The sequence below is a fragment of the Cervus elaphus genome, chromosome 5, assembly GCF_910594005.1.
Source record: "Cervus elaphus chromosome 5, mCerEla1.1, whole genome shotgun sequence".
NCBI classification, from domain to species: Eukaryota; Metazoa; Chordata; class Mammalia; order Artiodactyla; family Cervidae; genus Cervus; species Cervus elaphus.
In genome coordinates this window covers 129,495,499-129,522,465 of record NC_057819.1, presented here as the reverse complement: position 1 = coordinate 129,522,465, position 26,967 = coordinate 129,495,499, and the positions used below count along the sequence as shown (strand labels likewise).

The following is a 26,967-nucleotide window of genomic DNA, read 5'->3' as shown; positions in this document are numbered from 1 at the left end:
CTGGCTTTGTCAAAAGTAAGGTGGAAATGAGCAAGAAACTTGCCCTCACGTATCAGAGAGACAGCGTTTATCTCTAGAACAAGCCTGCTTTAGAACAAATCCTGGTTTTTCAGGGGCAAGCCACTTAAATTCTCCCTGATCCAGTCTCCCTCCCAGGGGGTAAGCACAGGATTCCAGGAAGTTAATCAATATAGTGATTACAACAGCGTCTGGCACAGGGTAAATGCCATAGGAGCATTGTTCGGTCGTGTCCGACTCTTTGCGACCCCATGGACGGCAGCACGCCAGGCCTCCCTCTCCATCACCAACTCCCGGAGCTTGCTCAAACTCATGTCCATCGAGTCAGTGATGCCATCCAACCATCTCATCCTCTGTCGTCCCCTTCTCCTCCTGCCTTCAATCTCTCCCAGCAACAGGGGCTTTTCCAATGAGTCAGCTCTTCCCATCACATGGCCAAAGTATTGGAGCTTCAGCTTCAGCATCAGTCCTTTCGGTGAATAGGAGCATTAGCAGTTGCTATTACTATTATTGTTCATCATTATCCTTTTGCCTCTAATTGGGCATAATCTAAGAGGCTCTTATCTTGAAAGTGTAAAATAGGGACAGTTGCTGGTGATCCAGTGGCTAAGATCCCACACTCCCAATGCAAAGGGCCCTGATTCAATCCCTGGTAAGGGAGCTAGATCCCACATAAGCAAGCGATCCCAAACGCCACAATAAAGATGGAAGATCCTGAGGGCAGCCAAACATTTTTTTAAAAAGTGTAAAATAAACAAAACAGTGCATTTCACTTGAAGGCACAGACATCCACTCACCCATGAATTAAGAAAGCAGAAGAATTTGAACCCTTGACTCTCTTTGCAAAACCACAGCAAGGCTAAAAATGGGTGTTTCAGGATCAGATTACTTGAGAGCGATATGGGAGTGGGGTTGCCCTCCAGGGAAGAGAAGAATGAATGTTGCTTCACAATTCCAAAAAAAAAAAAAAAGTTTATTTATAAAATACTGACAAGTTTGACAGGACATGGGACCTTTCGTGGTATATATTTCAAATCAATTTCTTTGTTACCTTTCATTCAAAAAATAAACCTGCTAACAAGCTATATGACATATAGATATATATATATATTTTCTTACAGATAGACACCTGCCATAATGAATACTCTCCCCATAATTTTTCTTATATCTTTTAAATCAAAAAAATAAAGATTTGTGTTGGTTTTTGTTTTTGGAGTCTGTATGTGTAAAAGAAGGTAACACATTTGAATGCTTTTGGTTATTTTTACAGAAACAAAGAGAAGGGGGGGGGGTGGGGTGTCCGAAGAGGACACCTGTGCTGGGGGGGGGGGGGGGCGGTGGTCCGGTCGCCGCGGGGTAGGTCCCCACAGAGGCATTCGGGAGCCAGAGGCGGGTGTTCAGGTGGCCCCCCCCTCGCCGCTGGCGCCCTCCAGCCCCTCACCAAGTGTGGGCCCCTTCCGCTGGGCACCAGGTGAGGGAAGCCCCCGCCCAGAGTGGGGCATGGGGCGGGGGGCTCTGGCACCTTTGGAAGCTCTGCCCAGGGAGGTGCGGGCAGAGACAGAAGGCCTCGGGCCAACGAGCAGCCGGAGGCCTCCTCTTCCTTCTAAGTCCGGAGACTGGAGGAGAGGCGGCCTGGCGGCGCCGCGCACTCCCCGGAGCCCCGGGAGGAGGGCGCTTCTGGAGCCCGGGGAAGTGTTTTGGTTGGTCGTCTTGGCAGTCTGGGTGCGGAGGGGATGTGAACGCAGGAGGCGCGGCCAGGAGGGCAAAGGCCTCGCTAGTGCGCCAGGTGTGAGCTGCCCGGGGCAACACCAGGTTTCCGGAGGGCAAGGCCAGGTGAGGAGCAAGGTGCTGTTCCCAGGTGAACCCGCTCCAGGGGGAGTCAGGGGAACACGGGGTCTGACATCACCGACCCGAGAAGCCGAAGGGCAGGGAGGCTCCCCGTGACCCATGGGCAGTGCCCACACACACCTTTCCAGAGCGGCCAGGTGTCTGGACAGGAGCCGCCAGTGCCCCAGCAGATATGTAAACAAGGACGAGGAGTCCTCCTCTTGGGAATCTAGAGGTCCACGGCTGGAAGCGGGGCTTCCAGGTGTGGCTGGGGCGGCGGAGGCACCGTTCCAGGTGGGTGGCGATGGACGGAGGGTGGGGCTTTCACCGGGGGCCGCCCGCCTTCCGGCTCCTCTAAGAGCCCTGGTTGGCAGGGTCCTCGCCCTGCCCTTTCAGACAACGGAGCCAGCCTCGCCCCACGTGGGAGAGACGCCAGCTGCCCGTGTCTCACTGGAGGCAGTCAGCCCCTCCGAGGGGGTTGCTGACGCAGGTACGCCGAGCAGTGTGTGTATATCCGCGCGCGCATGCGTGAGCCCAGGTGCGCGAGAACCCAGGTGCGCGTGGGCGCCGCCCCACAGGTGCACGCGAGCGTCAGCGCGGGTGTGGAGGAGCGCGTGGGCCGGGGAGGGCGAGCGTCTTAATGCACAAGGTGATCCGCCGAAGGCAAAAGGGATTTGGCCTCCTGTATATTCATGTACACACAGCGTGTCTCCCAGTCCCGGCTCCCTCCCCGCAATTCCTCCCTGGGCTGGGCAAATGTAGTTCTTCATGTAAACCAGGAAGGACTTTCTAAGGTTCAACACACAGCAGAGAAAAGGATGAGGTGGTTTTAAAGAGAAAGGGAGGGAAGAGCAACTGCCAGATGCGTCTCAGGCCTGTGTGCCCCCTGGGGGGAAAGACCCTGCTTCCCTTTCTAGACCCCCTGAGCCGGGAAGGTGCTGTCTGGACCGCAGAGTGGGTCAGCCCCGTATGTGGAGCCATCTCCCCACTTTCCCCCATCATGTTTCCTGGGGGTCCCAGTGCCTGGGGAGGGGCCCCCAGCTGGGTGGCATGCCCTTTCCACGGGCCCCCAGCCCTGCTTCCATTCCAGGCACCCGTGTTAGGGCCGCTGGGGAGGGGGACAGCCCTGCAATATCCTTGGCTTGTTTCTCAGATTCTCCCTGGTTCTCCACGGTGCCCTTAATGGGGCGTGGTCTCCTCCCGGATAGGGGTACGAGCTGGGACCGGAGCTCCCCACGGAGGGGTCCCACCCGGGACCAGAGCAGCCTGGGGAATGGGCCCCTTTGCAGGGCTCGTGGTGGGGTGGGGTGGGCACCCAGGGAATTTGCTGGAAAGGCTCCTCCTTAAACCCCTGCATCCGGAAGCTCTGAGCTGATGGGAAGGCCCAGGACACCAGAAGCTTTTTAAAGAACATTCCTCCGGGCAACTCGCGCGTGTGTGAAAGCTCTGCCTCCCATCAGCTATAATTGTCCCGTGGTCCCATCTGACCTGCTCCTCCCGGAGGCCTGGCTGTACACCCCGGGAGCCCGTGTCCAGTTTGGAGGAGGCCCCTCCTCGCTCTGGGCCTTGGCAGGCTGAGCCGAGTCTGGAAGACGTTTCTGAGGGTTGGGGTGGCCTCTGCCTTTGTAAACCAGGCGCTGGGAGCTCCAGCCTCTGCACCAGGGACTTGGCCGGCCCCTTGGGCTCCCGTGTGCCTGCGCTGAGGTGGCGGGGGTCTCAGAAACGAAGAACGGTGGGCTGGGAACGAGGGACACTGATCTGAAAGTGAGGGTCCTGCTGGCTAGGAGGACCCAAAGGGATTTCTCCTGGAGAGGATCCCTGGACCGTTTTCCTTGCGGGTGCATGGTGTGTCTGTGTAGGCGGTGGGGTGTGTGTGTGTGTGTGTTTGTAAAGGTGTCATGCCTTACCCCAGCCTAGCCTGAAGCCCCTTCGTCTTGTCTCTGTAGCCCCCTTTCCCGTCTTCCTTTAAGAAGGTGGCGGGGGTGGGGGGTGGGGGGAGGCAGGTGGTACCTGAATTGGAAGAAAGAAGAAAGTCAAGCGTCCTTCTTCCCGTCCCAACGGCCTGCCCACGCTCCGTTATTCCAGGGATGCTGGGCCGGCGCCCCCGCTCTGTTCCCAAGTCCATCTCTCCGAGTCTGTGCTCGGGGGGTGGGGGGGCAAAGTGAATTCAAGTAAAGGAACGGTTGGGTTCAGTGGGTGGGAGTGGGGAGCATTCCCCTACCCCCAGGGGCCCTCCTCTTCCTGTGTTCACAACAGAAAGGTCAGTGAGGAGCAAGGAGCTGGGTAGGCAAAGTCTCACCCTGGAGCTGGTTTCGTTTTCCTAAATAAACCAGATGCTTGGTGGGGACACTGAGCGGGGGTGGGGGGCAGCAGGGGGTGAGGAGCCAGGCAGCATGGGGCGGGGGGAGGGGCGCCTGTCCCCCGGGTTGCCCGTCCTGGCGCCAGCACCAGCCAGCACTGGGCCCAGCGCTGCAGCGCATGCGGAAGGGAGCAGCCGGCTGGACTTCCAGAAGCTTCCTGGCCCTGGCCACGCCCACCTGACAGCCCTCCAGTCCTTGCCTTCCCTCCCTCCTTCCCTCCGTCTGTCTCCATCGGCCTAAACCCACTGGTGTCCACCGCAGCCGCCCCCCCCTCGCCCAGCCCCTTGAAGCAGCAGCAAACCCCACAATCTCGAAGCCACACACGTCCCCTCGCGGTTTTTCTCCATGCTTCTCCACACCGGCTTTGCTGGCCCTGGAATCTCTGGAAAAATAAACTCAGGAGGTGAAAAGTTGACTTGGTTTCTTGGTGTTTTTGTTTTCTGGCCGGCGGTGCGGGGAAGGGTGGAGAGGAGCTGGGTGCCATGTTTTCTGTTTCCTCTTCCGCCGACGGCATCAAACGAACGATGAGAACCCTGCGATGGGGGCCCGGGAGCCGGGGGCGAGGCTGCTGGGGGGACGGTAGAGGGTGCTCTGCTGGCTCGGGGGGTTCGGAGGGTTCTGGGGCGTTGGGGTCCGACTGGCCTTGGGCCGGAAGAGGCTGCCCTGCTGGGCGCTGCTGCTGTTGGAGAGAGTGGCGTGGTCCGGCTCGCCCGGGTCGCTCTCCGTGTAGCTGTAGGCCTGGGCCCGAGAGATGCCCTTCTGCTGGCGGCGCCAGGAGTTGTAATAGGTGGGGTCGCTGATGTAGTGGTTGACGAAAGAGTGGGTCTTCTGGTGGCTCGCGTCAACCTCGTATTCGCTGTCGCTTCCCTGGGAGGGCAGAGAACCGATGGGGGTGTCAGCAACCCCGGGGAGGGGTCAGCACGGTCAGGGCTGGGAGGCGCAGAGCACTCCGGGCCGAATCTCCTCTCAGCCTCCTCCGCGCCCTGCACCGTGGGCATCTCAGCCCCGTGTCTGCCACGCGGGTGAAAGGCATTCAGAACACGGGATGGGTAGGAAGTGTCTCCCCTAGAGCTGGCACAGAGCCTGCGGATGCCGACGGGACCCGGAAGACCCAAGTTCTAAGCTTTGGAAAAAATCAAAGTGAGGGGTGGGATGCGGGGTGGGAGGGAGGCTCAGGAGGGAGGGAATAATATATATATATTATATTATATACAAATATATATGTATATATTGATACTTATAGTTGATTCAAGTTGTACGGCAGCAACCACCACAACACTGGAAAGCAATTATACTCCAATTGAAAAATAAATTTAAAAAAATAGATTAAAAAAGAAAAAGTGCTCCATGAATCAGTAAAAAAAGAAAAAGAGAAAAATCAAAGTGACATTCACACACCACTGTCGAGGGTCCGATTCACCGGCATTTGGTACACACACAGTGTCGGGCAACCATCACTTCTTTTCGTTTCAAACCATTTCCGTCATCACCCCAGAGTAAAACCCTGTACCCACTAAGCAGCCGCTCCCCACTTCCTCCTCCCCAACCTCCTCCCCCCAACCCCACCCCTGGCAACCACCCATCCACTCTCTCTCTCCTCTCCAGGGACTGACCCATTCTGGATATTGCATAAAAATGGAATCACACCATATGCGGCTTTTGTGTCTGAGCTTCTTTCATTTAGTATGATGTTTTCTGAGGTTGCATGCATCATGGTTCTTTTCTTTCTGTGTTTCTGATGCTTTGCAATCTTTGCTGACCCTGGAGGGACTGCCCCTCCCAAGACTAGACAGGCCTTAGAGAGCAAGCAGCTTTTTATAGCCAGAGCCCCTGCCTGCATCACCTCCTCTGACGGGCGCTTACACGCTGGCTTGGACCCACTATTCCCTGCCTCCAATCACCCCAGGGTCAGGTACCAGGCAACCAGAGGCAGCCCCTACCCTCCAGGGTCCCCTGAGTTTATTCAAACTATGCTCAGCCTGCTTGCCCTGCCTGTGGGAACCTGAATAAAGGGCCTGTTTTCCTCCTGTTCCATCCGCCTCCTCACCAAGCGTGGTGCCTCCTCATGTGGCTCCATGTGGCCTGGTGTGTCCCCTCTTCTAGGGATCTGTGAATAACAAGCTATCTTCCCACTAGCAGCATCTCCTGATCTGCTGGCCTCATCAAACCTGAAGAATAACCAACCTACATTTAAAAATAGAGGTTCAGGGACCTTCCTGGTGGTCCAAAGGTTAAGAATCCACCTTGCAATGTAGGGTATGCAGGTTTGATCCCTTGTTGGGGAATTAAGATTCTCCAGGCCACAGAGAAACTAGAAACTAAACCTGAGCACTCTGGAGCCTGAGCACCACAACTACTGCATTGGCACACCCCAACTGGAGAGTCTGTGCGCTGCCACAAAAGATCCCGTGTGCTGCAACTGAGACCCGATGCAACCAAATAGATAATAAATAAATCTCTAAAAAAGTAAATAAAGTAGAGGTTCACGCATGATGCACTGACTTCCAGTCCCGGTCCAGCCTCTGACCTACTGTGTGACTGGGGACAAAGCCAGGACCAGACTGGAAGGCCTTCAGAGGCTCCTGGCGCTGAACAAAATGCTGATGCTCACCCACGTATGATCCAAAATAAAAGCCACACTCAGTTATAAAAGAAGCACAAGAAAGATTATCAACAGAAGTTCTCAATTTTCACACGGTGATGACCCTGAAGCTTTGGGGGAGAAAAAAATTAAATTATCCTTAATACGGTTGATATTCTGGTCCATGCTCTAGTTGGCTTTTGGGAAAATTGGTGCAAGACAAGAGTTCATCTGGTTTGTAGAGTAACATCTGACTCTGAATTGTGGAGCTAAAAATATCATGCATCTCTTCCCCACCCCCAGCTCCCAGCGATGTTTTGAGAACTAAAAAGACAACAGATGGAAAGGCCTTTAGAACTCTCTGGAAGGGATGCACTGGTTTTAGTGAACAGTACATGCTCAACAAATATCATTCCAGAAGGCCAAGCTCGAGTTGCCTCATCTCTACCCAGAGAATACTTATGCTTAGAGTCAGTAAATTCATTTTATCAGCTGGAGTGAAATACACATTGGGAAAACCCTGTGGTCCAGTGAGCCCAGTATAAACAAGTCCAGGATAATCATCTGTGTCTTGCTCTACAGGCAAAGAAAATGGAGGGCTTCCCTGGTGGTTTGGTGATTAAGAACCCACCTTATAATGTGAGGGATACCGGTTCAGTCCCTGGTCCGGGAAGATTCCACACGCCCTGGAGCAACTAAGCCCGTGAGCCACAACGATTGAAGCCTGAGCACGCCTAGAGCCCCTGCTCCCCAACAAGAGAAGCCACCGCAGTGAGAAGCCCGCGTGCGGCAGCTACCCACCACAGCCAAAAACTAAACACATAAATCTTAGGGAAAAAAGAAAACGGAGCGTTGCCCTCACCCAAAGGTTCTGAGCTATGTATGGGAAAGGTACTGTGCACCTGTTTTAGGGAACTCAAAGTCCTTTATGGCATCCGAGCCTTCAAGAGGAACTGGTACAAAGCATAGAACTAAGATGATACCAACTCTGGGGCAGGCTCTCTGCCAGACAGGAGGAAACGCTGAGTTGCATTCTCATCTTTAAATTTCACACCTCTGGGCTTCAGCTACGACGATGCTACTACCTGAGTGCTGATGAGAGAGGGAGGGCTTTGCCCAAGGAAAGGATGAGCTGGACCTGAACACAGATTGGCCTGATTTTCTGAAACCTACACATGCCCTGAACTCTAGAACTCCTGCCTGGAGGTCACAAGACGGGAAGGGGAACTCCTCTGTCCTCGAGGGGGAGATTAAATGCTCCCAGACTGATCTGCTGATTCATGTGCTCTGGCTCTTCCCCTCGGCCCCCTCCCCCTCTCCAGCCCCCACTGCGCTCCCCGCCACCCCAGCAGGCACTCCCAGGACCCCCATCGTCTTGGCAGGCAGGGCCGGCTGCCCACGACAATGGAAAGTCCCTCACCCGTTCTCCCCGTGATGCAGAGCAGCACAATACAAGCGTTTCTTTGCCTACAGCCCAGCTGCCAGCGCAGGAGGGAACAAAGGAGCTGCACAGACCACAGGGCTCCGTATGCCAAGGGCAGGCAAGGGGGCCGAGGGGTGGGCACCTGAAGCCCGGGGCCGCGGTGAGGCAGGCCCAGGGGCAGGACGTCTGAACAAGACGTGGAGGATACAGGAGGCTGCGGGGGTGGGGGGTGGGGGTGTCCCTGGGGTCCGGGCGCAGTGAGGGTCTGTGAGTGTGGGGATCAAGAGAGGGGCACCCCACGGGTTTCCCTGCAGGTTAGCTCTCTCTTGGAGGGCACCTATTCACCAGCTGGAGTGACTGCTAGATGTTCTAGAACTTCAGCCAGCCCCAGGCCCCAGCCTTGGACAGGCATCCCCAAATCACTGTGGGTCTGGAGTGAGTGAGTCTCCAGGCTGGGGGTGGGGGGCGGTGGGGGAGAGAGGCACCACCTGATTCTGTCCCTTCCCAGCTGGGTAAGTGTGGACCTACCGCTTACCCTCGCGCGGCCTCAGTATCCCGGTCAGTACAGTGGGTGGATCCCGAGGTTCACAGGATGAACTGAGCTAACATACGCGAGAACAGTGTAAAGCTATCATTAGGGAGACAGTGAAAGGGGTCTGTGTGACATGGGGCCTGTACCCCTCTGGGAAGGATCACGGCGGCACGGGATAGGGGAGACTGACTCACATTTTTAATTAAATTTCTTTTTGCTGCACTGTGCAGCTTGCTGGATCTTAGTTCCCTGACCAGGGACTGAACTCACACCGCAGACTTACCACTAGACCGCCAGGGAAGTCCCAAGGGGACGCTGACCCGGAAGTGCTCAGACAGCCCGGAAAGGAGAATGCTTGGTTCCTGCCTACCCACAACCCCACCGCCACCCCCAGGATGAAGCCGCGACCAGCAGGATGGGGAAGGGGCCTCTCTGGCCCTCTTGGGGGCCCAAACCAAAGCCCGTTCATCCAAGTCATCTCCTGCCCTCTGTTAAGCACCTACTGTGTGCCGCCAGCCTGGAAAAGCAGAGCCAGTGGAGGAGGGGTGTGTGTGTGGGGGGGGAGGGCGGCTAGCGTCTGGCCCGCCCCTCCCCCAGCTCCCCAACGCCGAAGGAGGGGGTCTCTGCACGCACTCCCCTCTGTCTCCACCTCCGCGAACATCTGTTTCTTTTCTGGATGGGGGTGGGGTGAGAAGAGAAGAAAGCAAGCGAGGGGGGGGGTACCAGGGGCTCCCACTCCTGCTTTCAACCCGCGCCCGGCCCTGGGTAATTGAATGCAGCTTCCCAGTCGCAGGCCCAGCACAAAGGGGGCCTTTCATGGCCAGTCCCTGGCTGCCAGGCAATCAGGCCACCGCTTCAGCTCCCAGGCCTCTTAACAGCAGCTCAAAGCCACTCCATCAGCAATTACCCGGGCCTGGGGAAGGGGGAGAGGGCAGACTCCAGGCGCAGAGCGAGTGAGTGGGGGCCTGGGGGAGGGAGGACCCTGAGAAAGGACCCAGACAAAAGAGGGGGAGCAAAGGAAGGCCTTTCTCTTTTCTGTTTCTTCCTGGAAGCAGGGGCAGTGGTATCTGATCAGCAGGCGACGAGGCAAGCGCTGTCCTGGGCTTGGGGACCCGCGCTGAGGGCTGGGGACCAGGCAGAAAGCACTTGGGGGTGTGTGTGTGCGCTCAGTTCTGTCCGATTCTTTGTGACCACATGGACTGTAGCCCGCCAGGCTCCTCTGTCCACGGGATTCTGCAGACAAGAGTACTGCAGTGGATTCCCATGTCCTCCTCCAGGGGATCTTCCTGGCCCAGGGATAGAACCCTCATCTCCTTGTGTCTCCTGCACTGGCAGGCAGGTTCTTCACTAACTACGCCACCGGGGATACCACCGGGGAGCCCTTATCTTGTAGAATCTCAGGAAGCCTGGTGGGAAAGTGTTGCCCCAGGTGAGGTGTCCGCCTGGGCAGCTCCTTTGGAGCCTGGCAGCTGGAGCTCCTCCCCCTCCCATGGTCCAGGTTCCCCCCTGGAGGACATTATTCTCCAGGGTTCTTGGGCTCCTTACCCCTCCCAGGTGCTACAGAGGGCCCAACCTGTGCGTTGCCACTAACTCCATCCAGGCCTCCCCCAGGGGTCATGGGTTAAGAAGTGCCATTCTTAAACAATCCTTAGAGCCACTCCTGGCTAACTCTTCGGCTTGGGTGCCCAATAAACAGTATATACAATCTAACATGTCCTATGTATTGATAACATAAAGGAATCTAAGAGCCAAAGAATTGATACTTTTGAACTGTGGTGCTGGAGAAGACTCCTGAGAGTCCCTTGGACTGCAAGGAGATTGAAGCAGTCCATCCTAAAGGAGATCAGTCCTGGGTGTTCATTGGAAGGACTGATGCTGAAGCTGAAGCTCCAATACTTTGGCCACCTGATGTGAAGAACTGACTCACTGGAAAAGACCCTGATGCTGGGAAAGATTGAAGGCGGGAGGAGAAGGGGACGACAGAGAAGGAGATGGTTGGATGGCATCACTGACTCGATGGACATGAGTTTGAGCAAGCTCTGGGAGTTGGTGATGGACAGGGAAGCCTGGAGTGCTGCAGTCCATGGGGTTGCAAAGAGTCGGACACAACTGACGGAGTGAACCGAACTGATTGATAACTCCTTTTTCTTATAGGCTCAATTTCATGATAATGAGCTTACACGGCTGATCCAGGACATCACAGAGAATTGAGTACCGATTAGAAGAGGCTTGCCATCACCTTGGAATTTCTCTCTCATTGAGATTTACTTGTGTGCTATGTGATTTTTCCACCCAATGTGGGCTCTGACTTTGAAATGAAGTTGGACTGTGGCCATACTTTGTTTTTCAGAAGTTCCATCACATAAGCCTCAGCCTTTGTGGGTCCCCCTGACAGGAACCCCCTTCTCCTAGACCCCTGGAGACACGGCCCCCAGCCTCACCCTGTGCCTTCTGGAGGGAAACCGGCCCTTCCCTCCTCCAGCCTCCACCCACAGCCCCGTTTTGGCCTTTCCCACATGGCAGCATGTGTGTTTGTTTATAAGAAACCTTGACTTTGTGTTTATTCCCATATCACAGGGAAATGGCTGGGTAGTTGGAAATGGAAGAATCCAGTTCTGGAGGGTGACTTTTGGGTGGTCTGACTTAAGAGTTCCAACCAGGTGGCATGGGCAGAATTCACTCTCCGGGGGCCTGGGGGCAGGGACTTCACAAAGACAGCGGGCCCGAGGGGCTGGGGGTTGGCTGCTGACCCAGAGGGAGGTTCCCCAGGCAGGACTAACAGCACCTCTCCCGTGAGCCCGGAGCTAGAAGTCGCGAGGCTGGGTGCTGCTCGTTCTGGACACGGATGTGCAGTCCAGCTGCTTCTCCCGGAGGTGAGTGAGCAGCACAGGGAGTTATTTATGGAGAGCGCTGGCGTCCTCAGAGATGAAAGGGCCCAGGCAGACCTGGGGAGGTTCGGCCGCCAGTCACCCGTGTCCCCCTGCCCCAGGGCACGGGTCCGCTCGCACCGCTCAGCGGACATCCGAGGAGGCAGGCTGCTCTGTCTCCCATCTGTCCCCTACTCCAGCCCACACGGAGCCCCTGGGAGCCGGGACCCTGCGTTTGCACTTTTGGACCTGAGTCCACTCGCTGAAGCTCTCTGACCCCGGTTTCCCCATTTGTACAAAGCTGCCGCCACCGAGGCCTGGCTGGGAGGGCCGGTGTGAAGCTACACTGCGGTGAGGCGCCTGGGGCAGTCAGTGTGGCCCACGGGGGTGCAGCTATTGTCATCACTGCCACTTTGAAGGGCCTCTTTGAAGGTCTGAGATCTGATTCTGGTTGAAAAGGAATTAACGTCCAACCACAAATCTTTGTTTCTCTGTCCTGCTAACCATACTTGGTCTTGAGTCTGTTCAGCCTGATGACCTTTTCCAATGACCCTTTCATGGTTTCAACAGACACAGAGTGAACGCCTCCCAGTGACGTGCGGGACACGGGGGATACACCATGAGCAAAACTGACCTGGTCCCTGCCCTCAGGGGTCTCGTGGTGGCGGGTTAGTTGCTAAGTTCTGTCCAACTCTTCTGACCCCATGGACTGTAGCCCGCCAGGCTCCTCTGTCCATGGGATTCTCCAGGCAAGAATACTGGAGTGGGTTGCTATTTCATTCTCCAAGGGATCTTCCCGACCCAGGGATTGAATTCAGGTCTTCTGTCCTCAGAGAACTTAGCTTTCAGAGTAAATAAACCCGGGGATTCCCTGGTGGTTCAGTGGTTAAGACGCTATGCTTCTACTACAGCGGGCACCGGTTCGATTTCTGGCTGGGGAACTAAGATCCCACATGCTGCGTGGTGCAGCCAAAAAAGGAAAAGGACAGAGTAAATAAACCCAAGTCAACTGAATCCAGCCCCAAATCAAACCCTGAACTATCCCAAAGGCTGCAGGCGGAGCTCCACGCCTGGGATGTGGTCCTCAGATCTAGCATTCTGGAACCAGGAAAGCCTCCTCTCTAGGGTGTGTGCTCCCGGGGAGGGCGGAGGTGGGGGGTGGGGCAGGGTAGTGACTGGTCCCAGGTTGCTATGGAAACAGTGTTCAAGTGATGGACTTGTTCTGAATAAATGAGACCAATAGCTATATGGAGGATTCTGGGTGCTCTGTCCGTCCTGGAGTGACTTCTGAAGTGGGGTGCTCCTGGGATGGGAATTCTTCTCCCAGAAACTTCTTCAAGGCATGGCCTCAGGGGCCAGCTCTGCGTCCCAGGTGGGTGTCCCCCAGACTCACGCAGGGTGCTCGCAGAGAGCTCCCAGGACTGGGGCAGTCCCTTGTGGACCCAGAGGGGTTACTCTCTGAAAGGTCGTGGCTTGGCTGATGAGCATGGATCACAATGCCCTCTGCAGAAGGTCAGGGGGCAGAGTCAACAGGGAGCCTCTTCTGCTGGTCACTCTTAGTGACCAGCCCACCAGCAAGGGGAATCCCTTTAATTTTGTTTTTTTTTTTGGCTGCGTTGTAGGCATGTGGGATCCTAGCTCCCTGACCAGGAATTGAACCTGTGCCCCCTGCATTGGAAGCCTAGAGTCTTAACCACTGGACCACCAGGGAAGTCTCCCTTTACCTTTTTGACTTTTACCTTGGGTACCGACAAGCCAGAGGCTCATCACCATCTTTGGGGAGAAAGAAAGAAAAATGCGTCAGGAAGCAGGGCCGTGTAAGTCCCCAGGGTGGACGTGGCAGCAAACAGTTAACCGCTCACAAGATGCCATAACCTGGATCACGTGGGTCCCCATGTAAACCAGGCTAAGCTGCGTCTCGGCCCCTGCCAGCTCTGAGCGGGGGTGTCCGCTCCAGCCTCACCAGCTCTGCCAAGCCCGATGGCAACCCTGGAGCTAAACAAAACAGCAGTGAGCGAGAGAGAGGCCCTCGGTCCACGGGGCTGCGACCGGACCCCAGGCTGGCCGGCACCTCCTGCCAGGCCGGCAGCCCCACTCCCCGCCGGCCTCTCTTCCTCTCACCCTCGCCCAGGACTGGACAGGAAGGTCCAGGGCATGGGACACTGTGGCCTTTTGTGGCCCCTTCCTTGGCAACCAGCAGCCCAGGGAAGGCTGGGGCGAGAGGCTGTAACATCACTCGGCTGGAATGCACTGGACCCCCTCTCCCCAAAGCCTGGGGCAGAGTGTCCACACATGACCCCGCCTGACCACCCAATGGCAGCCTCTCTAAAGCCCTGTGTCTCCTAAAGGCATCGTCCCCTTCTCAGTATTAAGAGCTGACATTCACTGAACGTAACCTCAGCAAATCCTCCCCACCATCCCACTAGCCCATTCTGCAGGTAGAGAAACTGAGGCTCCAAGATATTACTCAGTACACCCATGAGGCCCTTGATTCCTAGGCAGCAGAGCCAGGATGCAACTCAGGTCTGAACCTCCAAAGCTTAATGCCTTAATGGTCCGCACTGCTTCCCAACCGTTGGGGCCCAGTCCCCCATTTCTGGAGCTCATCCTGACCCCGATTAGCTAGGTTCAGCTGTTCTCTGGCTCCGGCCGAGCAGGGCTCTGGTGTCTGCATCCCTCTCCTTGTCTTCGGGGAGAAACAGGCCAGGACGGCTGGCGGACAGAGCGTGTGGGGGGCTCCTACAAGGCTCTTGCTCTTGGGAGTTCCAGGGACCCCGCCAGCCCAGGTGCAGGCTGAGCGCAGCTCGGACGTGGCGGTTGACCTGAGTGCGCCGTCCGGGGGATTTCCTGGGGCCCCTCGGTCTTTGCAGCCCGTCAAGGGAAGGAGGGCAGGAAGCAGTGGGCAGGTCCACACTCCCGGGTGGGGGCTTCCCCCCCACCGTGTGCGCGCACCAGGCCCTCCTGCCCCTCACCTGAGAGTCGGACATTTCGGAGGGCTTCTCCGTCAGGCTGCTGCTCTCGGCCGGGACGAGGTCGTTGTACTTGGTGACGTCCTCGTCGGAGTAGTGAAGGCTGCCCGGGCTGGGCCGAGGGGGAGACCTGGAGAGAGTGGGGGACAGGGGGCTGAGGGGAGACCTGGAGAGAGTGGGGGGTGAGGGGCTGAGGGGAGACCTGGAGAGAGTGGGGGACGGGGGGGGGGCTGAGGGGAGACCTGGAGAGAGTGGGGGGCGGGGGGCTGAGGGGAGACAAACTGGAGAGAGTGGGGGACGGGGGGGGGCTGAGGGGAGACAACCTGGAGAGAGTGGGGGATGGGGGGGGGCTGAGGGGAGACCTGGAGGGAGTGGGGGGCAGGGGGCTGAGGGGAGACCTGGAGGGAGTCGGGGATGGGGGGCTGAGGGGAGACCTGGGGGGGGGGGCGGGGGGCTGAGGGGAGACCTGGAGAGAGTGGGGGGCGGGGGGCTGAGGGGAGACCTGGAGAGAGTGGGGGACGGGGGGCTGAGGGGAGACCTGGAGGGGGGGGGTCTGAGGGGAGACCTGGAGAGAGTGGGGGGCGGGGGGCTGAGGGGAGACCTGGAGGGGGGGGGGCTGGGGGGAGACCTGGAGAGAGTGGGGGGCGGGGGGCTGAGGGGAGACAACCTGGAGAGAGTGGGGGGTGGGGGGCTGAGGGGAGACGAGAGTGGGGGGCGGGGGGCTGAGGGGAGACAACCTGGAGAGAGTGGGGGGTGGGGGGCTGAGGGGAGACGAGAGTGGGGGGCGGGGGGCTGAGGGGAGACAACCTGGAGAGAGTGGGGGGTGGGGGGCTGAGGGGAGACGAGAGTGGGGGGCGGGGGGCTGAGGGGAGACCTGGAGAGAGTGGGGGGCGGGGGGGGTGAGGGGAGACCTGGAGAGAGTGGGGGACGGGGGGGTGGCGGTGAGGGGAGACCTGGAGGGAGTGGGGGGCGGGGGGCTGAGGGGAGACCTGGAGAGAGTGGGGGATGGGGGGCTGAGGGGAGACCTGGAGAGAGTGGGGGATGGGGGGGCTGAGGGGAGACCTGGAGAGAGTGGGGGATGGGGGGCTGAGGGGAGACCTGGAGAGAGTGGGGGACGGGGGGGCTGAGGGGAGACCTAGAGAGAGTGGGGGACGGGGGGCTGAGGGGAGACCTGGAGAGAGTGGGGAGCGGGGAGCTGAGGGGAGACCTGGAGAGGGCGGGGGGGGGGGGCAGGGCAGTGGGAGGCCCTCTGCGGGACCCTCCATCTCTCCTTCCTGAGTCTGAGCTTTGACAGGTCTGGGCCCTGGAGCGCAGGACCTCTGCCTGGAGGCCCCATGGCGGGTGTCTTTGTGTCTTTGTGTGTGTGTGTCTGTCCCTAGGGTTTGCAGGCCCAGGACCAACCTCCCAGTGTGTCTGTGTGTCTATGTGTGTGTCTGTGTGTGTGTCTATGTGTGTGTGTCTATGTGTGTGTCTGTGTGTGTCTATGTGTACGTCTGTGTGTATGTCTGTGTGTGTCTATGTGTGTGTGTCTGTGTGTGTGTGTCTATGTGTCTCTGTGTGTCTATGTGTCTGTGTGTATGTGTGTGTATGTGTTTGTGTCTATGTGTATGTGTGTGTCTACGTGTCTGTGTGTGTGTCTGTGTGTGTCTATGTGTATGTCTGTATGTGTGTGTCTCTGTGTGTGTTTGTCTATGTGTATGTGTGTGTCTATGTGTATGTATGTGTGTGTCTGTGTGTGTCTATGTGTGTGTCTATGTGTCTGTGTGTGTGTGTGTGTATGTGTGGGTCTGTGTGTCTGTGTGTGTCTGTGTGTGTGTGTCTATGTGTCTGTGTATGTGTGTGTCTATGTGTATGTGTGTGTCTGTGTGTGTGTCTATGTGTATGTGTTTGTGTCTATGTGTCTGTGTCTATGTGTATGTGTGTGTCTACGTGTATGTGTGTGTGTCTGTGTCTATGTGTGTCTCTGTGTGTGTGTGTCTATGTGTCTGTGTGTGTCTATGTGTATGTCTGTCTGTATGTGTGTGTTTGTCTATGTGTGTGTCTATGTGTATGTTTGTGTATGTGTGTGTGTCTATGTGTATGTGTGTGTGTCTGTGTGTGTGTGTGTGTGTGTCTATGTGTGTGTCTGTGTGTGTGTGTCTAGGGCCTGCAGGCAGGACCAGCCTCCCAAACCCGCTCAGGGAATGGGGGGCTGCGGAGGCTGCACCTTGACCCTCTGCGGTGCTCCCAAGACCCCAGGCCTCGGGAGACGTGGCAGTGAAGGTCACACGGTGTGTCTGGGCCCCACTGAGACCTCCGGCGCTGCAGTCTCAGGTGAGGTCTGGACACCTGCCCCGCAGACAAGCTCCCCAGGGGACTCCCACTCACAAGGTGAGCTCTAGAGAGTGGACGCCAAGGGTTGGGGAGAAAAGGGGCCCACAGCCTCCCTCCTTCCACGTCTGCTCAGAGCCCAGAGACAGGCTAAGGCCCGCCCTACCTTTGAGAAACCAGCCCTGGAGAAGGCTGGGCGCTGGCTCTGAGTCATCTCACAAACACCCAGGATGGGGCGCCTCGGGCGCTCCACCTGCCATGGGGTGCGTGAGAGGCGCGGGGCCGGGCTGGGGGCTGCGCCGGCTCCCAGGGGCCCTGGGCAGGCGGCTGGGGTCCCCGATGACTCGGCCTCATTTCATGTCTTCCCAGGAAGGGGTGCCAGGGGGCCCTGCCCACGGCCTGATGCCCCATGATCGGCCCAGTCGGCTCCAGGAAACCTTCCTGGCACAGAGGCCCTGAACCCTGGCTGCCCCGCCCGAGCCGGAGGTGGCTTCCTGCTGAAATGCTGCTCTGAGAACAACCTGGTGGCCGGTGATCGTGTCACAAGCAATACCCCTGCCACCTCCAACCCTTTGTACTGTATCTGCGTGGATTTTATGCCAATCAACAAAGCTGCATCTTTAAGCTACTTAAAAATAGAAGAGCTAGCAGCAGCATCACTAAACAAGACAGGCAGACACAGGACACCGACAAGAGAGGGGAGATGAGGGGCCAGGCGAACACCGTCTTGGTGACATGCGCTGTGGCTGGGTCCGGCCTCAGGAGCCTGGGGCCAGTTTGGGGCACGTGGGATTTCTGTGTGTACACAGTGATGGTGGGGACACACAGGGACCGTGGTGTGTGTACACAGCGGGTGTGAGAGGCAGCCAAGGCCAGGCTGTGGGTGAAACGCCCTCTTGTTCCATGTGGCAGGGCCCCGGAGCCAGCCTGGCGGGGCTGCGGTGGCCATGCTGGGCCCGCCACCGTGGCCTCAAACGGCTCTTTCTTTGGAAAGCTGGCTTTGGCGGGAGATGAGAGCTCGGCCTGCCTGGCCTGCGCACCCCTCCCGCTAGAAGTCCTCCTGCTGAACACACACGTCGCCTCTTCCTTTCAGGACCAGACAGAGGGAAGCTTTGTGAGCTGGCCCTGGGAGAGGCATCCCCTCAGTCCCGCGGGCACCTCCGATGAGCTGGGAATGTTAGTGGGGCCGAGGCTGGAGCCCCTGAGCTGCAGCCCCCACCTCTCCCTCATGCTCTCGATGCCCGAAACTGCCAGGTCAATCAGGTGAAGCTCAGGTGAGCCCTAGCAACTGACCCCAATCTTGGAAACGGGCAGCCTGGCGGGCCACAGCAGGTGGGGCTAGGAGGTGCCCTGGGTGGAGGGGAGTCAGGTGAGTATAGGAGCTGGGTGCAGCCTGGTCCTTTCCTGGTTGGCTGTTACCTTTTGAGGACAATGTGGAGTGTGTAGACTTCAGCGGTGGGTGGGAGAAAACTGTCTACAGCTACAGTGGGTGTGAGTAGGTACCTGGGCAGAGGGCATCCCCTCTTTCCAGAAGAGGAAGGTCAGGCTAAGGCAGCAGCAGTCATGGGGGACTCCTGGCAGCTCTTAAGTGGGTCTGTCCAGTCCCACCTTTTCTGGGTGGCTCTCACCTTTGGGGCCAGTAGCTATCACTGCTTCAGGCCTGGACCCGGACCACTTGGCCCCAGACAGCAGTTGGTGGTTTGCAAAGTTGTGCAAGCGATTTGCATCCTGCTGTGGTGGGCAGACACCCTGTCCCCAGCTCCTCCCTCGTGACTTTCTCCCCACCCCACTGTGGAGCTGCCTGGGCCCGGCTCTCTCTGCCTAGTGACCATTCCTAGCGAATGCAGCTTCCAGGGGGGCTGCCCTGGTGCCTCAGTAGTAAAGAATCCGCCTGCCGATGCAGAAGATGTGGGTTTGATCCCTGGGTCAGGAAGAGTCCCCTGGAGGAGGAAATGGCAACCCACTCCAGTATCCTTGCCAGGGAAATTACATAGAGAGAGGAGCCTGCAGGCTAGTCCATGCGGTCACACAGAGTCGGACACAACTGAGCATGCTGCTTCCAGGACGAGGTGAAGCCAGCGGCATCCTGCCTGCTCTGTGGCCCAGGCGATGCTGGCCCGCATACCCCCACCCGCCCAGTACCTCACACAGGGAGCCCACTACCTGGTATATAGGCCGTTCTTTCGGCAGAAGGAGTTCTTGACAGACAGCCGTCGGTTGTTGAGTTCCAGAGCAGGAAAACTGCTCTCATCCAAGCTCATCATCTCCCCATGGCCCAGCGCACCAGACTTGGTACCGCTGCCTGGGGAGGGCAGAGATTGACATCCATCACTCACTCCACCCTTTTAGACCAGGTGGCCCCTTCCCCCTGTGGCTGGGCTGCCCCCGTTTCTTTTGTTAGGGTTGAAACCAAAACTGGAGATGGAGATTGTGAGACTGTGTGTAGGAACCCTAGGCTACCCCCACCCCCACCAGAGCACGTGCTTTTCTGGGAGAGAGACCTCCCCAACACCACCCTTGCCGAAAAGGGAGACGGTCACGAGAAAGTCCCGTCCAGTCAGCTCACCTGCGTCTGTCTTCTTGGCGTACTTCTTGCTCTGGCCTCGGATGATGAGCACGAAGACGAGCAGCAGGATGAAGATGAGGCCAACGAGGGCGATGACCACCAAGAACCACCACTCCTCGTAGAAGGGGTTGGCTTTCTGGGCTAGAACACGGAGTGGACGTCAGGTCCGTGGTGCTCAGACCTGGCCTGCCTCCGAGCCTCCGGCTCCAGCTGGGACCCTACCACCTGCTCTCACACTTTACGGGAAGGTGAGTCTGTGCCCTCTGAACGAGGTAGAATCTCGGGTTGGTAGGGATGGTTTCATCTCAAGGGCCAGCTCTGGTTTATCAGTAAAGGGGCTGCCTGGAGGGCTGGTGTGAGAACGTGCTGAGGCCATGTCTAGGCTGATTGATTAGTGATGTCTACCAAAGACAGGAGGAAGAGTGAGGTGAGGCGGTTTCTCGACTCCTGAGGGCTGGGATTGATTAGTGATGTCTGCTAAAGACACCGGATGAGAAGGGGCTGTGTGCTTACTCCTTTTTCTTTCCTATTTTTCCTTGCCATTTATGGCCCAGGGGCTACCTTGATAGACATCAGTGTCTGCTAGAAAGGTGCTTGCCTGGCCTGTGGTGGGCCTGGGACAGTTTCTCTTCCAAGGGTCAGTAGGGACAGAATCTTTTCTGGTAGCCGGGAGAGTGGACATGAGCAGGTCTTCAGAAAGGCTCCTCCAGGGAGACTCCCCTTCTCTCAAAGCCCCCAGGGCTGTGCTCCATGCACCCGGCTGGTACTAATCCATGCTGCTGACTGAGGGGGCGGGCTCTTCTATTTCAGGCTTGAAGTGCTGACTTCCTGTCATTTGGTTCTATCAATCAGGCCCAGGGCAAAAGCACAAGGTTTCTGAAAGGGGCCCAGTGAGTAGAAACTTTGAGCGCTATTCCTGTCTCAGGGGAAGTGCCCATGAAAAGTGATTAGATATGGGGCCGTGGGTTTCGATACTGGTCCGTTGTGAACTCGGAGGTGATGGGAAGAGAAAGGCCGGAAGGAAGGGGGAGGGATGGAGTCCTGCCCTCGCAGGGAGCTCCTCGCTCAGGCCTGAGCTTCACAGGCTGCAGGCTCTGTGTTGGGGGGTGGTTTCATGGATAAACACAGTGTATGACCTGATGCCCTTGGATTTCCTGGGTGATGAGCCCACGGAAGCTCCCATCTTGAGGGCCTGCCAGTTCATCCTGAAGCCCACTGGGCCTCCTGCCCAGGGCTTCTGGAGTCCTTGGAAAGGAACCTTAAGACCTCTGCCCCCCAGCTCCTTCCAGAGTTGAAGGCTGACCCGGGCCCCGGCCCAGGGCTCTCGACTTTGGAGAACTGAGAGGACGATGCCTTCTGGATCCCCAGCCCAGTGCTTCTGGGGCTGCTGCCTCTCCTCTCGTCCTCACCCCAGACCCCCCACCCCTCACCCCGCGGATGGTACCTGGCACAGACTGGGAGGGGCTGCTGGGGGTCCCGAAACCATAGTCATTGACCGCGATGACCCGGAAGTCGTAGCTCACGCCTGGCTTGAGGATGTCCATGCTGAACGTGTAGGATGTGACCTCCTTGGGGATGTCTTTGATGAGAATGTCCCAGAGCCCCTCATCTGCGGGAGCACAGACAGGGAGGCACCTGTCGGGAGGGCGTGGTCTGCCTGACCCCAACCGGTGCTCCCTCACCCCAGGCCTGTCGGGTCTGCCCCCTCAACACCGAGTCACCCATGCTTGGCACAGAGTAGGTCCTCGGGAGATACTTTTTACAAGTATCTGACCCTTTTATTCCCTTAATATTTTTATACTTTAACTAATTGACTAATCAATCCCAGCCATGACTGCAAGGAGATCCAACCAATCAATCCTAAAGGAAATCAGTCTTGAATATTCATTGGAAGGACTAATGCTGAAGCTGAAGCTCCAATACTTTGGTCACCTGATGCGAAGAACTGACTCATTGGAAAAGACCCTGATGCTGGGAAAGACTGCAGGCAGGAGGAGAAGGGGACGACAGAGGATGAGATGGTTGGATGGCATCACGGACTTGATGGACATGAGTTTGAGCAAGCTCCAGGAGTTGGTGATGGACAGGGAGGCCTGGCATGCTGCAGTCCATGGGGTCGCAAAGAGTCAGACACGACTGAGCGACTGAACTGAAGTGATGCCATGCAGCCTATGAGATCTTAGTTCCCTGACCAGGGGTTGATCCCAGACCCTGGCTGAGTCCTAACCACTGGATCACCAGGAACTCCCTCTCCCTCTTTTCAATTAAAATCTCTGTAAAATACTGAAAAATGTATCATAAGTAGAACACTTTTTAACACCCAATCCAACACCACTGTCCAGTGAAGGAGCCTCACCATCCAGCACTTCATGCAGAAGAAATCTATAGGTTCATTTCCCACAACAGTAAAAAGTGCTGGCCAGCAGGCCTTTAAGAGGCTGCCTGATATTCTATCATGAGACCCAGGTGGCTCAGATGGTAAAGAATCCGCTTGCAATGCAGGAGGCCTGGGTTTTTTCCTTGGATTGGGAAGATGCTCTGGAGAAGGGCACAGCAACCCACTGCAGTATTCTTGCCTGGAGAATCCCAGGGACAGAGGAGCCTGGCGGGCTACTGTCCGTGGGGTCGCACGACTGACCGACTGAGCACAATGTTCTATCATAAAGGTACGCCCTCCTTTATTTGGGCTTCCCTTGTGGCTCAGACAGTAAAGAATCTGCAGCAGTGCAGGAGACCAAGGTTCGATCCCTGGGTGTGAAAAATCCCCTGGAGAAGGAAATGGCAACCCACTCCAGTATCCTTGCCTGGAGAATCCCATGGACAGAGGAGCCGGATGGGCTACCGTTCTTGGGGTCGTAGAGTCGGACATGACTGAGCAACTAACACTTTCACTTTCACTTAGCCAGGCCCCTATTTTTCTGCTTCCTTTCCACAAGAGCCACACAGGGTAGTGCTCCTACCCGCGGTCTGCCCCTCTTTGATCCCCCCACGCAGGAACAAATGGTGTGGCCAGACCGCAAGCTCTGGAACGAAACACTGTGGCTCTGGCCTGCAGTCCCGGGACTCAGCTGATGTGCAGGGCGGGTCCCATGGGCCCCAAACATCAGGTGGGTCCCTCCCTGCTCTGCAGGACTTGGCTTCTCAGGTCTAGTTGGTTCTGCCCAAACCCAGCACAGCAGTGCAGGGAGAGCCGGGGATGAGGGTGATTTCATCCTCAGAATGAGGAATCTGCACCCCCAGCCTTCAGGGGGTCCTGGCCTGATCCTTTCTCTTACGCTCTGCCCTTGACCGCAACTACGTGGACCAAGTCACGGCCCCCAAACCCAGAACACCAGGTCCCACGCTGGGCCTCCCAGGGAACGCTGGAAAATCCACAGGGCTGAAGTCCTGGGCCAACATTCCACAGCCTGGCACCCCGGCAGGCCAACTTGGATGGAAAAAACAGGCTCCAGGCCCTGGATGGGAGAAGCAGGAGGTGGTCTCCCGGCCAAGTCAGCAGCCGGCCCTGGAGGGCCAGGGAGGGACCATCTGGAGTGGGGAGGGAGCCAAGGCTGCCTGTATGTTCCGGCTACATGTTGGATCTGAGCTGCTGGACATGATATTTAATAATATAATAGCTGTTTACACGATATTTGCAACTGCGATTATTAGCCCAAGATTAAGGCAATGACCGGGTGGTGGCGGCTTCCTGGAACTGCTGGAGTGAATTATGTGCTATCGAGATGATTAGCGCTCAGCCACCCTGCGGTACTAACCATGTCGCTGGGATGTGCCAAAGGCCCCGTTAGAAGTATTAGTTCCTAAGATGCCAGCTTCCCGATTAGTCTTTGCTGCTTGTGCTGGAGCAACACAGCCTTTTCTTTTTTCCTTTCTTTCTCAACTTGGGTTACCTAATCACGCATCCATGGACCATCGAGAACAAGCCTCCAGCCTGCACTAACTCTGGCACCTCTGATGAATCGGGAACCTAGCAACGGAGGGAGCTGGCTGAGGCTGGGAGCTCCTGGGGGGAAGAGGAGCCCGAGAGGCCGCCTCGGGGGCCACTGGAACCCGTCAGTGACTTATCAGCCACTTGTCTCCTGATGGCTTCAGAGGTTCTCGTGATTCGATTTCAGGCTTGAGAGGAGAGCCCGGGACGTGACAGGAACCGCGGTGAGAGCCGGAATGCAGCAATGGCCTCAAAGAGGCACTGGTTCTCCGGGGGATGGCCGGCCAGCCTCTTCGTGGGGCTTTGGGTCGCGTGGAGGCGGTGGGCGTTTAGCCAACGGGAACCCAGGCCTTTGTTCCTCTGGCTTCTTGGATGACCCCCCCCCCCGACCTTAGCTGGTCCTCACCTGGCAATAAGCCCTGTTCTCCAGGGTGTTCCTTAACTAAGGGTGCGAGTCCCGTGTCCCACTCACCGCAGGGGCCCCCCTCGCTGCCCCCTGGCAGAGCACAAGCGCCGTGTCACGCGATGACCCCCAGCCAGCTCAGCCCGGGCGGACGTACCTGAAGGCCGGGCCTCGAGGACGTAGCGGGTGATGGGCCCTTTGCCGGGGTCTCCGCTGGACCAGTGAATGGCAATGGCCGAGCTGTACCGCACGATGATGGGCACTCCGGGCGGGCCGGGGGCACCTGCACACACACACAGTGGGCGAGGGGATGCCTCAGAGCGGGGCCAGGCGCCCCCGCGCGTCTCCCTGAGCTCCAGCAGGAGGACCCGAGTGCAAAACCCCGGCCAGGGTCTCCGGAACCCCTCCACGCGCCGCGCCCCCAAGGAGTGTGTCCTGGCCAGGCCTGCAGGACCTGACTCATTCTCCGCCGGGCCACCCGCAGCCCTTGCCTTCCAGGAGAGGTGTGTGGGGTGATGCCTCAAAGGCCCCCAGCTGCACTCGCTCTAAGAACAAGGCCAGAGAGGAGGCCGGGGCCGTGGGAGGATCCGGGGCCCCTGCCACCATGAGGAGGGAGAAAGGACCCAGCCCTGCTCTGGACGGGCTCTCCTGGGGTGACAGGTGCCTCAGGGGCCGCCTCCCCCAGGGCCCAGAGCCGGAGGGAGGAGCCTGCTCTGTCCACAGAGGCCTGTGCCCATTCCTCTCTGAGGGGCCCTGCCATGCCGGCTCCCACGGGCCCCCAGGGCCGCTGCCTGCTGGTCCCCATGCGCCTGGAGCCCCGCCTCCCAGGGCCTGGACACAGCAGGTGCTTCCCCCATGCCTGCGGGACAAGGGCGGGAACCAGACAGTGGGGTGTGGGCGGCGGGCTGGCCCCACGGCCCCTGTGGATGCCTCGGGGGAAGGAGCTGGGAGCCCAGCTTCAGACTGAAGCGCCTCCAGGCCCTGGGGGAGGTGGCCGGCCAGACAGCAGGCCAGGGATTCACCTCCTGAGCCTGGCGCCCAGCCCCACGACCTCGGAGGGCCTCACAGCGTGCCTTCCTTCCTTCCTCCCTCCCTTCCCGCACCAGCATCCTGCGCACAGCTGCCCACAGCCCGGGGCAAAGGCGGCGAGGGCGGGTGTGTGGGATGCTGCCCGAGGCGGGTGTGAGCGGTGGGGCGGGGCTCCCAGGACCCCGGGCTCTCATTCCCTCCAGGACAGCACCTCCAGACTAGAAGCTTCCAGCCCGCGGGCTGGCCTGGAGGGAAGAGGGCGCTGCCGCACGTCCACTGACCCCTCCTCCAGCGGGCGCAGCTGCGCTGTCTCAGAGCCCCTCCCCCCTCCTCCGCACTTCCTCCCCGCCCCCCCCCCCCCCCCGCCCCCCAAACCCCGACACTTCAGGCTCAGGTTAGAACACCGTGTCCTCCAGGCCCCCCCGCCCCTGCTCTGTCCCCCTGGTCCCCCGCCAGCTCCCTTCCTGCTTTTGTTTCCCTGGGAAGCAGCTCAGGTGAGAGGCGCCTCCCGGGGAGGGGCTGGGGGCAGGTGGAGGGCAGGGGGCCGGGCAGCTCCCTGGCAAGCCGCCCGCTGCGGGCTGCAGGCTGTGTTCCAACCCCGGGAGCCCTGGGAGCCAGCCTGCCCTTCTTCAGAACCAGAGGCGGGGACGAGAAGGCGCCCAGAAAGAGACAGTGAAGGGTGGCCACCTGAAACCCGCACCCGCTGGGCAGCAGAGGCTGCCCGGCCAGGTCAGCGTGCCTCCCAGCTTCGGGAGGTGGGCAAGGAGGACGGGGAGGGGGGTTTCAGGGGGAGTCTGGGGGAGCTGTCTATGGTCTCTGCGGGGGCAGGGGGTCAGGAATGCAGAGAGTCTGAGAGGCGGCTTCTACATCAGGAGGGGACATCCTGCATGAAAGAGGCCCTGGGGGGCTAAGCCTCAACCTCAAGGCACCCTGAAGAGTTCCCCCAGCCTGAGGACGACCCCGGGGGGGGGGTCACGAAGCCCAGACTAAGCTACTCTTTCCTCCCTGGTCCCCAGGGCTCCCCATCACCCCGGGCCCAGTGCACAGGACCTGTCACCGCCTGGCTCCTTTCTTACCCCCCTAACACTGCCCCTCTGTCCCTTCTGTCTAGGGGGCAGCGGCCGGCAGGCCTCCCTGGACCTGGTCCCACGCCTGAAGACCCCCCAGAGCCCTGGTTCTCACAGCAGGTACCAGAGAGACACTTGGGCTCTTTCGTTCAAATGCACATTCCCAGGGATGCTCAGGGATGCTGACTCCCTGGGCCCCAGGAATCAGCGTTATCACGAGAACCCCGGGGGTTCTGACATCACTGTCCCCTTGAGAAACGCTCTGATGGCACCGGTGACCCTCGCCGCCCGGCTGGCCCTCCCTCACAGCTGGCCACCCCACCCCTCCTCTGCCCCAGCCCCCGTCAGAATCCTAGGGAACGCTTGTCTCTTTTCCCACGCATCCATCTAAATGACCCCATGAGGTCTTCTGGAATTGCCGCCTTTGTTTATTTCATTTTTAAATTAAAAAAATTATTCTTAATAATTTATATGGCTTCACTGCGTCTTAGTTGTGGCAGGCAGGATCTTCGATCTTAGCTGCGGCATGTTAACCCTCAGGTGGGGCCTGTGAGATCTAGTTCCCTGACCAGGGATGGAACCCCTTGTGTTGGGAGCGAGGAGTCTTAGCTGCTGGACCATCAGGATGTCCCCCGCTTTAAGTGCCCCTCTTCTCCTCCCCGATCCTTCCCCCCAGGCCCACCCCACAGTGCTGCCTTGAAGTCCTCGTGGGCCCGAGAGCTCCATCAGAGACCCTGTCTTACTCAACTCTGCACCCTCAGGCATGCTCTGGACACCCCCTTCCGACCTGGGGGGTCCCCACGCCCACCCAAGGCTCCCCTACCTTCTCCAGGACCCGTGGTGACGTTGGCTTCGATCTCGGGCCCGTAAGTGAAGGTCTTGGCTCTGATGCGGAACCTGTAGGTCATCCCCTCTGCCAGGTCCTTCACCTTCAGCCACAGGGGGCTGCTGCCCTTCACGTCCACCGTCACGATCTTACTGACCCCTGGGGGGGAAGCACGTGGCGTGTGAGGGCCACAGGCCCTGGCGGGGGAGGCCGTCAGGGGAGGGAATGGTCAGCACTGGCCAGGGGCCGCAGCCCGTGGAG

At 58.3% G+C, this 26,967-nt stretch overlaps 1 protein-coding gene and 1 non-coding gene across 4 annotated transcripts in view; both read right to left on the bottom strand.

Annotated features, from left to right (window-relative positions):
- Positions 1-970: 970 nt before the first annotated feature.
- Positions 971-26,967, bottom strand: part of SDK2 (sidekick cell adhesion molecule 2) — a 264,805-nt gene continuing 238,808 nt past the window's right edge. For all 3 annotated transcript variants that reach the window (XM_043905642.1, XM_043905643.1, XM_043905644.1), the window contains 7 exons: positions 26,704-26,865; positions 23,942-24,067; positions 20,898-21,062; positions 19,454-19,594; positions 19,051-19,189; positions 14,581-14,707; positions 971-5,072 (listed from right to left, as the gene is read on the bottom strand). In XM_043905642.1, the coding sequence (XP_043761577.1) occupies positions 4,719-5,072; positions 14,581-14,707; positions 19,051-19,189; positions 19,454-19,594; positions 20,898-21,062; positions 23,942-24,067; positions 26,704-26,865 (1,214 nt within the window). In that variant the 3' untranslated portion in view covers positions 971-4,718. The remainder of the gene's footprint in view (positions 5,073-14,580; positions 14,708-19,050; positions 19,190-19,453; positions 19,595-20,897; positions 21,063-23,941; positions 24,068-26,703; positions 26,866-26,967) is intronic.
- Positions 13,247-13,319, bottom strand: TRNAW-CCA. The gene has a single exon. It is a non-coding gene; the product is annotated as a tRNA-Trp (tRNA).